This window comes from Neofelis nebulosa, chromosome 6 (genome assembly GCF_028018385.1).
Source record: "Neofelis nebulosa isolate mNeoNeb1 chromosome 6, mNeoNeb1.pri, whole genome shotgun sequence".
NCBI classification, from domain to species: domain Eukaryota; kingdom Metazoa; phylum Chordata; class Mammalia; order Carnivora; family Felidae; genus Neofelis; species Neofelis nebulosa.
In genome coordinates this window covers 155722073-155734872 of record NC_080787.1, presented here as the reverse complement: position 1 = coordinate 155734872, position 12800 = coordinate 155722073, and the positions used below count along the sequence as shown (strand labels likewise).

General features: G+C 47.7%; 1 protein-coding gene and 1 pseudogene across 15 annotated transcripts in view; one reads left to right on the top strand and one right to left on the bottom strand.

Moving 5' to 3' along the window:
- FAM120B (family with sequence similarity 120 member B) overlaps positions 1-8040 on the bottom strand; it is a 94961-nt gene extending 86921 nt beyond the window's left edge. For 3 of the 15 annotated variants that reach the window (XM_058735954.1, XM_058735955.1, XM_058735962.1), the window contains exon 1: positions 7006-7603. In XM_058735954.1, coding sequence (XP_058591937.1) covers positions 7006-7086 — 81 coding nt within the window. In that variant the 5' untranslated portion in view covers positions 7087-7603. Of the gene's footprint in view, positions 1-7005; positions 7610-7931 lie in introns of those variants that run through there. The other 12 variants (XR_009263522.1, XM_058735964.1, XM_058735960.1 and 9 more) reach the window with 10 other exon arrangements.
- A 136-nt stretch (positions 8041-8176) lies between these two features.
- Positions 8177-12219, top strand: LOC131515221 (prefoldin subunit 1-like; annotated as a pseudogene).
- Positions 12220-12800: the final 581 nt, after the last annotated feature.

Genomic DNA, 12800 nt, shown 5'->3' with positions numbered 1-12800 from the left:
GTTGAGTGTTACCAGTACAGTTCCGTCAACACGCTATTAGGAGGTAAGTTCTTGGGTGGGGGTCAGAAGTTTATTTGCAGATTTTTGACTGTGCGAAGGGGCCAACTGTACTGAGGTTTTCATTCTTTAAAGGTGGTTTTAAAGGTGACTATAAATACACATGTACATATACCTACATATACACAATTTTCATTATCTAGATATTGTTCAGAAAGAAAACAGATGTCTCATTAGAGGAGCTTCTTGCCCAAAGTACAATCTGGGAATCACTTCCATTAATGCAGGCCTCCTCAGGGCAGATGATGTCACTGTGTCACATCCCCAACACCCAGCACTGTGTCGATGTGCCAGGGGCCCAGTAAGTACTTGCGAATAAACGAATGAAAAGAAGGCATTGAAGTTTATGGACTCCGCCTGCAGGCAAATCAAGAGTAGGAAGCAGAGACCCTGCCCTCAAGGAGCTGACACTGATTTGGGAAACAAAGCCTCGAGGCAGGAAGTTGACGAAGGAGAAGCAGGCGCACAAGCGCGGAGCGTGTCACACGGGAAGGGGCCTCCTGCTAGGAACAGCATCCCTCTATACAGCTGGACCAGTCCCGACATACTGGTTACCGGGAAACGAGGGCGCAGAAGATGAAAGAGAAATCCCGAAGTCTCCTGGTTCGCACCCTTCGACGATGAACACTTAGGGGAATGCGAGGTGCGGCGAGTGCCTCAGCACAGACACATCTCTACACCGCCACTGACAGGAGGGGCCGAGTCCCTCTGGACACAGGCACAAACGGACTCGTGGACAACCCACAGACGGGGGGGCGGGAGGACACCTCCTACCCAGAGATCAGTGTTTGCAGAAGGACAATCGGCAGCAGCAGCTCTGGCCACCCTAAAGCACCAGCATGCAACGATGGCAGAGCATACGTTTCCAATGGGCATGCAAGTTAATGAGGAAGTCTGTACAGGGGACGCAGGTTCCGAGGGCAACGAAGAGCCGGAGTTCACTGAAATGAGCTATTTTCAGCCGGAGACGAATTCAGCTGAAGACCTACAAAGCAATGAAATCAAAACTTTGGGGTTTACGTTTATCAGACAGAAATAATTTGTATCTGTACAAGACAAAAACCTATAAATTGACACTTGGAGCATCAGCATCTGGGCTCTAATCAAGAGTAAGTGACGAAGTCAGAGAGGCACATTGGGTTAGAAAACTAAGCAATCTTGGGTGAATCTGTTAAATAACGGCCCGCACGATGGTGACAAAACACACGGTCCTCCTTTTTCTTTGCTTCATTTCCAAGTCAGGTGTTTCCTTCCCCGGTCACATGCTGGCTGGGCCCGCGCCTCAGGAAGGTCACCTTGTCGCTGGACGTGGGGCTTCTTTCCCTGGCTCCCCACCAACCTCACCTACAAAGGGAAACCGACAGGGACCCCCTTCGGCACAGCAAGGCAAGAAAGAGGACTGAAAACTCCGTGACATGAATACCTATGCCACAGCAGCACACGGGACAGGGTTAGCTCAGTGTTTACTGAATATTCATGAATGCACAAACCAGGTGAACAAGCAAGCTGCAGGCGGCCGCCACTGCGCTGGTGGCCATGCTTTGGAGCCCCTCCACCCAGGACTCATTAACTACCGAAAAGATGCCCCACCGAGGCAGATTTCCATCAGACTCCTCTAGGCCCTCCTCTCAATAAGGCCTCAACCTTGGGCATCTGCGTGCATCCTGGCTGAGTCCAGTCTCAGCAAGAGTCCTGCTGAGTCTGTCTGGAGAAGATCCCTGCCCTCAATAGATGATCACCCTCAAGATCCGATCAAATGCGTCATCCCCTTGGTTCTTACTGCTGGCAGGCTACAAATCCCCAGGCATCTTTGCTGTGTTCAAAGCTGAGCCCCATCTCTCTCCCTTAGTGGAACACCCCTATTGCAATAATCTTGAGTAAAACCTTCCGTACTGTTTCAGCAAGTGTCAGAACATTTTTTCTCCCACACCACATCTCTATGAAGCTCTTCACATGAGAAACGGAAAGCCTATAGCTATTCTGATGTACACCGTACGTACATCATACATGCAGGGTGTCCTGGAGGGCCCTCCAGGACACAGTCAGGCCATGACCACTGGTGCCAAGATCCAGAAAACTGGCGCATGGCTGATGTAGGCACTCAACAGCTGTTAGGTCAACAGGTCAGTCCCCCCCCCCCCCAAGCAGTGCCCTAGGGAGAAGTGACAGACCGCTAGGCAGTATAATACTGTCAATAAAAGGGAAGGCTCTAGTGAATTCAGATTCTAACTTCCACTCAACAGCAGTAAAATACTGAGCAAGTTACTTTATTCTATAAGCTTCATTTTTCTTATCTGCAAAATGAGGGGTATAAGACCTGCCTCATATACTGTGATGCAATTTCACTTGTATTACAAATTTATTCATAAAGCATACCATCATCGCCTAGGGTTAGTAAAATCATCACAGCACCAGTCAAAATTCTTAAGTTATCTCAAAATTTAGAACAAAGCTTCATAAGTTTTACTGAGGTTTTACTGTATTTATGATTTTTACAAGTCGGTTTACTTTTCACTATCGGAAATATATTCACAAAAATGTTCCTAATTTAACAAGTAGTCATGTCCTTTGCAGAAAAGTCAGAGATAGCACAAAGGGGGAGGAAAAAAAAGACTACTCATAATCTCATCTTCCAAAGACAATGACTACAACAATTTTAGAGTACATATTTCTAGCCTTTTTTTATTATTACTCATTGTTTTTAAAAATAGGGATACTTTTCTGTAATCTACTTTTTTGTCTTAATTGATCATGAATAGATTTCCAAATCATTGGTTAAACTTCTCCAGCAGTGTCACTTTTAATGGATGCACAATGCCAGAGAGAAGAAAGTGAATCCCATCTGTGTATATAAATCTTTGAGCCCATCTCTGAGCACTTCCTTGGGACAAATCTTGGATATGAAACTGCTGAGTCAAGTAAAAGCACATATTGGTCCTTTTTTCGACAAGATATCATTTGTAGCTGCCACTCATTAGCACTCAGTTCTCCTCAACAATACCAAGGGATCTTGTCTGAACATACATCTGGTTTACTCCTTTAGCAAGCACCTTAGGTCACTGACTACGGCAGACCCTCTCTACCAACAAGACACAGGGGCCCTGCCCTCCGGAGGGTTATGCTTCATCGGGAAAACATTCAACCAACAACAGTCACTTGAGCATAGCGACAGGCCAGAGAAATGGCACAGAGCTAGGGAATACTCAGCAGGAGGACCCATCCCAGATCAAGGATCCACAATGGCTGTCCTGAGCCAGGGCACTAGAAGTGAGCCTTGATGAAAGGCAGGAAAGACGGATGCGCCAGACGGAGGTGAGACAGCAGGCAGGCGGGAGGCACAGGAGAAATAAGGAGTGAAAATGTTTTAAAGTTTGTAAGATATCTTTTTTTTTAATCAGTAAATGGGTGTTTCTAAGGTGCTTAAGATACGTGTTCGATTCAGCAGTTTTACCTGCAATGCTACTTATGTGTTCCTCGAACATGGAAAATGGAAAAAAACAAAACAAAAAACAACCTCTGTGTGGCCAGAACTCTGATTTAAAGGAGGAAGAGTGAGGCGATGATGCTGCAGACAGGGCCAGATAGCACCGGGCTCCCAAAGGACACATAGGCACCTGCACTTCTTCCCAAGGGAGACCAGGTACTGGTCATCAAGGCTCCTAAACAAGAACATTTTAGAAACACTCACCTGACGTGGTGGAGAAAGGCTGGAGACAGGCAAGACTGGAGACAAATGACGGGGCTCTGGGAGGCACCGGTTGCTCTAGCTGCCCAACATCCAGACACCTACTCTGGAAGAACCCTGACACTGGTGGGGTGCAGAGTCCTAAGTCCCATTGCAAGACAACAGAGGAAGAGACCCTCTTTTGGCCCCCACACACGTACCAAAGGCAAGAGTTCTAAGTTCCCTTATTTGCTCCATAAATGTCCATCTAGTGTTTACTGTACTCCAGGCCCTGTGCTAGCGGCTGTGGACACAGCAGCAGGCAAGGCAAAGTCACTAAGATATGAGCCCTGAGAGAGGGAGTGAAAGGCACAGGGTCCATCAGAGAAGAAAGCCTGGCAGTGTGCACACGTGTGTCAAAATGCACCATATTGCACACTTACTCTAAAAGCCCCGCAGCGGACATCTCTAGTCCCACGGGCCCATGATCCGTTTTTCAGACTTGCGACAGGCATGCTGTACCAGCCAAGAAGGAAAAAGAGCTGGTGCTGGGCAGCAGCGTGTGTGCCACATCAGGGCACCTGCCGGAGGCCACAGACAATAGGAGAGGCGAGATTTGAACCCATCGGCCTCCAAAGCCTACGCACCTTTTACTAAGCCACACCCCCACCTAACCGTCACATCGGAGTGGTCTGGTTGCTGCCAGCTCCAGTGCTGGGAATTACCCTGTGGGTGTCCTCAGCCAGAGAGCTCTCCTTCCTGAAGGTTCTCCCAGTCATAAGGGCACTAACAGAATAATCAGGACCGAAGGAGCAACCAGAGCACCGGGCCTTTCCCTAACCCACTGCAGCTCTACAAAACCCCTTAAAGGACAATGACACATAATGTGAAAATCACCGTCACTGAACACAGGTGAAGACACACGTATGCATGCACAAATTTATGCTTCATTTATTCAGAATTCGGGGTAAGAATCAATATAAACTCATGAGTTAAGGCTAAAACAATTTATTCGTAAGAGACTTCTTCAAGCTCTTATTTATATCTACAGACTATTTCTTTATTCAGTTCTAACAAGAAGCTTCTATGTCCACAGAAGAGAAAAATATGGAAAGGGCATCTGAAGCAGGCATATGTACACCAATGGCAGCAGGAACTGCTGAGGGCTGACAAGGAGAAAGCAGAAGAACAGGAAAACTAAAAAAACCTGAGAGACACAAAAACTCCTTACAAATAACAGCGGAATAGCTTCCCGAGCCTCAACAAGTTCTAACAGTGTTTACATCACAACTAACAAATTATGTTTAAAGTGTTTGAGATCATTAAAGCAAGTTTATACTACATCCAATGCATTCTATTAACAAAGCAGGGAAATGTTATATTTTACAAAGACTGCCACCCTGAAATGGGAGATTTTAGTGTTTACTGGGCAAAAGCCCAGAATTAAACTATCCAGAAAACTCCACTGTTTCAAACAGAATTACCTTCCTCTTGTCCTGGGTGGCGATGGTTTGAATATAACTGACTTTACAATAACGCAACACTCTGGGCTGCAGCGCTACTGGGAACAGTAGTTCAGCTGCACAGCCTCATGGAACCTCACGCGTCCCGGCAGGACTCTGCAGCTAGACAGGCATACTGAAGGACCTACTGGTCTGGTCCACGTTATAGCAAATGTTCTACAGCAAAAGCAGTGGGTTCCTTCTTGTAAGGATGCTCAGGAGCTGGGTTTTTGGTTGGCAATGTCTGACCGGAGACAAAACATTTAATCTCTTTGTAGATCATCGATTCCCTTTTTTGTACAAATTAAATAATGATTTACCTCTCAATTTGGTAGATTTTAAACTACTGCTACAAAATGCTTTAAAAATATCTTACTTTATGTAAGTAATTTAAGGCTTAAACAACACGTTTTTAGTCTGTGAAGATCTTCCCAACAGCACTTTACAAAGAAACATATGTAAAAGCAAATCAAAATAAAAAGTTATTCATACTTATTACGAAGCCTTATGAAACTAACTTACAGCATAGGGGTTACCTCACTTTCAAACTACTGAAAGGATGCAATTGATGCCCCTGAAGGATTTTCCATGTATTGCTGTAGCTTCTTCCAGAGATAAGAACTGCTTTTATGACCTCAATCAGACAGACTTTCCTTCTCACCATTAACCTTTTCTTGAAAAAGGTGGCAACGCAGCAGTGAAATCAATACAGGCATCGCCGCAAAGGTTCTGCCAAATGCATGCCCCTCCCCGGCTGAGGGTTCCAGCAGGAACTGGGCTCCATTCACTCCTGTTCTGTCTCCAAGCCCCGATGATTAGCACACACATGAAGGGGAAAGTCTGAAGGACAAGAATGCAAACAGCAAGACAGCAGGATGTGACAAATGGCCAGTCTCACAGGGATCCAAGTTGTGCAGGGCCTGAAGCCTACACGGTTGGGGTCCTTCTTTTTAAAAACTACAAAATTATAAACACAAGACCACTGAGGTCTTTCCCAGGGTCTTGGAAGGGGCTCATGAAAGTGAGGGACCCTGAAACCTGGTCTTCATTAGCTTCACAGTAAATCTACCCCATAAACGACACCCAGGTTAAGGCTCAGGGATGGGGTAGGACCTCAGATGCCACCTCCTTGTCTTCTCAGTTTGCAGGCGAGAAAACAGCGGGCCAGAAGTGACCAGAGGAGAGGGCGCCACGTGTCGGAGAGATTAGGGGTTTAGAAATTATACAAGGTAGGTAAGAGGGAAGGTGGTTCAGAGACAGTGTGCGTACAGACATGGGCAGTGAGGGGTTTGGCACAGCTGGGATGCTGTCAGCGCTGTTCCTGAGCACAGCTGGTGAGGAAGGACAAGTGCAGCTCTGAGACCAGCGTTACCACACGGTCGGCGAGAACCACTTCGCAGAGCTTAGGGATGGCAGGAGACAGGGTGACGAGGAAATCTAAACACAGACAATGTGTGAAGGCTGTGCCGGTGCAGAGAGGCTAGCTCCTACGAGCAAGGCCCAAACACGGGCAGGTCACTGAGCACATGCAGACGTGAGGCCATGACTCACAAATGACAGAGACCAAGGACAAAAATAAAGGGCGAGGTGACTAGAGGAACCGTGAAATACAGCTCCAGGCCAAACAACTTAATACGCTTGGGAGGTGAGCAGTCAGCAGCCTGATGCTCCAGACTTGCTCCCCAAGCCATTTCTCACTCTCTGAATCATCTCAAACGTCAAGCCAAAAACCTACAAGTCATTAGAAATACCAACACCTCATGCCTTTCGCATCCAACTCACCTCCAAGTTCTCTCCACCACCATTTCCGGGTTTAGGTTTTAAAGCTTCTCTCCTGCACAACCGCAAAAGCCCTCTTGTCATGATGTACCATCACCCCACGCCATCATCCTACACCTGCCAGGCTAACTCTTAATAATGACATCTGATCACTTCACTTCCTTGCCCCAAATTCTCTGTAACTTCCTGCCATTCCCCATCGCTAGGCTATTATCTTCTACTTCTATTACCTAACCCTACTTCTTTAAACCTCAGCTCAAATCCCCGCTCCTGCAAAGACACTTTCCTGCCCCTGCTTGGCCACCGTAGACAAGTCGTCCTCTCGGCTATCCATACACTGGTCTGCCGTCTTTTCATCTTCCTTTCTGCAAGGACTTAGCACTTGCTAGGGGCTGGAGCCCCGGCTGAGGACAGCCCAGACATGCCTGGGGGGAAAGGCACACAAGTTTTGAGACGCGAGTGCAGACATCAGAGGACGCCTCTCTGGGGGCGATCACACAGTTGTGCGGCCGGGTAGCCGAGAAGAGCGGAGCCGGCATTGGCACACATCTCTTGAGGGGACCGTCAGGTCAGGACCCGGAATTGGCACACGTCTCTTGAGGGTCGGGTCAGGACGACACCAAAGAGGAGGAAGCGAAGGTCGCAGCCGGGAGGGGGGGGGGGGGGGTCAGGAGGTCAGGGAATGAGGTGACCGGGACGGAGAGGCCCAGGAGGGGAAAGGCGGTGGGCGGCGATTCCCAGGTACCCGGAGCGGGGCGGCGGGGCTGAGGGCGGGCAAGGCCGCGGAGGGCTCGGACCCGGGCCAAGGGACCCGCGACGGGGTTCACGGCCAGGGCGGCCGCGACGGCGCAGAAACGCGAGCGCAGCGAGCCGAGCCCGGCAGGCGGGGAGCGGTCGGGACGGCGCTGGCCCCGCAGACCCGGCCCTACCTAGAGATACGCCAGCACAGCCAGAGACGCGCCCGCACCGCCCTCGGCCCAGCCGCAGCCGTCTGCGCACTTCCGCTTCCGCCCCAAGCGCTTCCGCTCGCGGGAACCTGCCTGCACGGGGGGCGGGGCCTGCCCGGCCGGTTCCCCCGGCTCCGGGGAAGCGAGCTGCGCAGGCGCCACGCCCGTGTCCTTGGAAACCGCGCGTTGCTTCCTAGGTCGGGGTCACACGGTTCCTGCGCCTCCCGTGGGCGCCGGCGGGGCGCCGCCTCTTTCCTCTCCTTTCTGCCGGTGCTGCGCTGCGGGCCGCGGGTCGATTGAGGCTGGCCGCCTGGGCTCGTTCGCCCTGCTGGCCTGTGGGGGCCGACGCTACCCGGAGCCCCTGGCGCCAGTTTTTCGGGGACCCAGGTGACCGCCGCGGCCGGCTCGGGAGAAGGTCAGGCTTGCCTGAAGCCCGGCTGTCCCGAAAGGCTCTTGGGAGGTTGCCGCTCCGTCGGAAAGCAGAGCGCTCTCTGAAACCTTTTCTAAGTCCAAACGGTGCAAAGCGAAGAGTACACCACTTCGCTTTTAGGAAAGACCTGCACTGGTGCCACGGTGGCTTTTTTCATGCAAGCGGAAGTCCTCTTCGGATTTCTTTGAGTTAGCGGAAACGCGCTGAGGAAGTGGGGTGACAAACTTTGGGAAACCGGGGCAAACCTGTGTTAACCAACTCTGAATGTGCCCATTTACGCGTGAGGTATGGGGAGTGGGAGTGGGGAATACGGAATCGGGTGCGTGATCCTGGGCAAGTTGTTTTTTAACCTCTGTACGCACAGCTTCCTCGACTCTTTAGTTGGGACGGTAATGGTACTTCCCAGGCAGTGCTTACGAGGAATATAGCAGAGGGGCGCCTGGCGGCTCAGGAGGTTAAGCGTCCAAACCTTGGTTTCTGCTCAGGTCTTGGTGTCACAGTTCTTGAGATTCTCTCTCCCTCTCTCTCTGACTCTCTGCTGCTCTCGCTCTCTCAAAATAAATAAACTTTAAAAAGCAAAAACAAACCAAAAAACAAAGAATATGGCAGAGCACTCAGCCCTTGGTAAGCACGTACATTTTAGCCATTTGTTGGCATTGCTGTCTGTGATGATGATGATCATAATTACCCTTGAAGCCGAATTTATTTACTGGGCAGGTTTTCTGGTCTGAATGGAGTGAGATTTCTGGGGAGAAGCAAGGACAGGTGCAGAAGCAGGACGTGTTAGAGGAATTTCACGGACTGTAACCTATGCATGAGAGAGTGGTGGCAGATAAAACTGGATGGTGAACAGGATCGCCTGGTCATGCAGCGTCTCCATCTCATGTTAAGGAGTTTGGACTCTGCTTGTAAGCCACCATATCCACCTTATTTGGAAAACCGCTTTAAGATCAGTCAAGTTCACAGTCAGGACACGCTCCCTTAAGGCTCAGATATCAGGCAGTCCACACTATACCCAATGTCCGTTCCTCTAGCTGCAATGCCACCCTTTTCTCTACAACCAAGAGAATGTTTCACTGGCCAAGTGTGATAGCAGATTAGCCTTTAAACCAATCTAATTTATTTTTAGGTAAATTACGGAGGAAGTTAAATTATTAGTAATACCTAATTATTTAGGCCGCATCTCAAAACCTGTCTGTACACACAACATATCTGGTAGTGCTGCTGTGAACCCCAGGGAACGAGAGGCTTCCGCTGAAGTAAAATGATCAAATGCTGCTCTCTTCAGAGTCTCTTGCAAAGCACTTGACAGATCAAGCACTCAGAAAGCATTACCAAACTGCAGCGACACCACATGTATGTATTACATCTGAGAAGGAATCTCTCCACCCGGCATACAAGGCTTTCCTTTCTGGCTGACTTTAAAAATTTCTTTCGGTAAAATCAACAGTGCTTAGCAGCTACTACTGGTTGGGTGCCACACCAAGAAGGATGCGAAGTGGTCTCTCATCTTAAGGGACACACGTTGCAGTTAGGAAGACAAATGAACATACATTAAATATTGGGAAACAAGTGAAACGTAGTGTAAAGTTTATAACATGCGGATGAAGAAGGCAGCAAGAAGATAAAGTGTGACTTGAGCCTGGAAGGAAGTGGAATCTCAGAAGAGTAAGGTCAGAAGGAGAAAACCTAGGAAACAAAAGGAGTTTGGAAGGAGCAAGGGGCAAGCAGAGACACCAGCTGCAGCCTGTGGGGACCCAGACAGTGGAGGCGGAGGGTGACAGGCCAGCCAAAGCTCCTCAAACTGCCTTAGGTGAATCCCACCACTTGGTGGTCTTCATCTATCCCACAGAGCTTCCGATAAGCATGTCTGCCTCCCTCCGAAATAGATACCTGTGACCGAGGATTGACAGATGTGAGGAAGACAGAAGAAAAGGAAAAAACAAAAACTAGAAGAAAGAAGAAAAATATTGTAAAAAAAAAACCATTATTCTTCTGCCCCTCCCCCATTCATGCTGTGTCTCTCTCTGTCTCAAAAATAAATAAATGTTAAAAAAAAAATTAAAAAAAAAAACATTATTCTTTGCAATCTCTGAAGATTATCCATGAGAGAAACAGAGAGGGAATATGTAAAAGAACATTCCAAAAATAAGAGCTCTTGAAAATTATAAAAGCCATGATAAATTTAAAAAGTGTTTACAATTTTTTTTAATGTTTATTTATTTTTGAGAGAGAGACAATGCGAGTGGGTTAGGGGCAGAGAGAGAGGGAGACACAGAATCAGAAGCAGGCTCCAGGCTCTGAGCTGTCAGCACAGAGCCTGACACAGGGTTCGAACTAGGAGCCATGAGATCATGACCTGAGCGGAAGTCGGACGCTCAACCGACTGAGCCACTCAGGCGCCCTAAATTTAAAAAGTGTTTAAAGTTAGAAGATAAATCTGATGATATCTCACAGATATTGGAACAAAGAGAAAAATATGGAGAAAGACAAAACATAAGAAAATTAGAAGATTAAAGTTTGACATGTGAAAAATAGGAATTACAAGAAAGAGAAAATGAAGAGGAGGAAATACTCAAGAAATAATTCAAGAAAACTTCCCAGATGTAAAAGACACGTTCTTATATTGAAAAGGATTGCCAAATGCCCAGCACAACAAATCTAAAATGATCCACACTAAAGTACATCATGAAATTTCAGGACACCAGCGATAAAGAAAAGATCTTTAAAAGTTTCCATAGGGAGAGGCACCCTGAGTGAACCAAGATGGCCGCTCCCGTGGATCTGGAATTGAAGAGGGCCTTCACAGAGCTTCAAGCCAAAGTTATTGACATTCAACAGAAGGTGAAGTTGCAGACATACAGATTGAACAGCTAAACAGACAAAAAAGCATGCACATCTTACAGATACAGAGATTATGACTTTGATAGATGAGACTAACATGTATGAAGGTGTAGGAAGAATGTTTATTCTTCAGTCCAAGGAGGTAATTCACAATCAACTCAGAGAAACAGAAAATAGCAGAAGAAAAAATTAAAGAATTGGAACAGAAAAAATCCTACCTGGAGCAGAGTGTGAAGGAAGCTGAGGAACACATCTGGGAGATGCTGATAGCACAAAGGGCACAGTAGGAAACCTCTAGTGAAAGCTTCCTGCCCCCTTCCACTCCTGGCAAGGGCAGAGGGGCCTGTTTGGGGAAATATCCTCTCTTCTGCCCTGATGGGCTTTTTATTTGAGTGATCTGGTAACCTCGTGCTTTCTACTTCACCCTGATCCCCTTTTCGATCCTGGCTCTGCCTGCCACCCCTGCCCAACACTCTCCTCCCCTGGGGTGAGTCAGGAACACCCAGGAAAGATGGGGGCCAGGACAGATAGGGGAGCTCTGCCCAAACCTACTACTAGTTACGCTGGTTAGACCAATAAAAGGCATCTGCCCCCCCCCCCCCAAGTCTGCCTTTCTTGAGAACCGAGGGCCAGAGGCTTTCAACCTCAGCTCTTCCCTGACCTGTCCCCCTCCAGAGCTTTGGCTCTGTTCCTTTCGCATTGAAGTCTTTCCTGGTTCTTTTTGTTCCTTTCTGTTCCTTTGAGCAAATCCTTCTACTTCTGAGCCTCCATGCAGATCAGGAAGAAGAGAGACCAGGAGATAACTGAATTTAAGTGAACCTTGGTGGCATTCTGCCTAAAGATTCCTTCCCTGCTTACTCCCACATGTTCCATAAGAAAATGCAGTCAGGCTGTCTCCTGGTGGACAGTACAATCCTAAGGCCTCCTAGAGGCTTAGGGGCAGTGGTGTGCTGAAGCTGGCTTGTACTGACTCAGGAGAGCCAATTATTAAAAACCAAGTTATGTAAATAATCATCTTTTTTAATTTATTTTTTAAAATTTTTTTTTTAACATTTATTTATTTTTGAGACAGAGAGAGACAGAGCATGAACGGGGGAGGGTCAGAGAGAGGGAGACACAGAATCTGAAGCAGGCTCCGGGCTCTGAGCTGTCAGCACAGAGCCCGAAGCAGGACTCGAACTCACGGACCGCGAGATCATGACCCAAGTCGAAGTCGGCCGCCCAACCAACTGAGCCACCCAGGTGCCCCTAAATAATCATATTTTTAAGAAGGGTAATAAATATTCAGACTTGCCCCTTCCTAAAAAAAAAAAAAAAAAAAAGTTTCCATAGGAAAAAAGAAAAAGGTCACATTTAAAGGATTGGAAATCAGAAGGGCATGGAAATTCTCAATTGAATCCCAGGATGCTGAAATTCAGTGGAGACTTAACTTTAAAATTCTGAAGAAAATAATTCTAACACTAAATTCTACTCTCACTCAAAATATTAGTTAAGTGTGAGGGTAGAATAAAGATATATTGAGATATGCAGCTCAAAAATATGATCTGCCAAATCCATTCAGAAACCTGCAGAGGGAT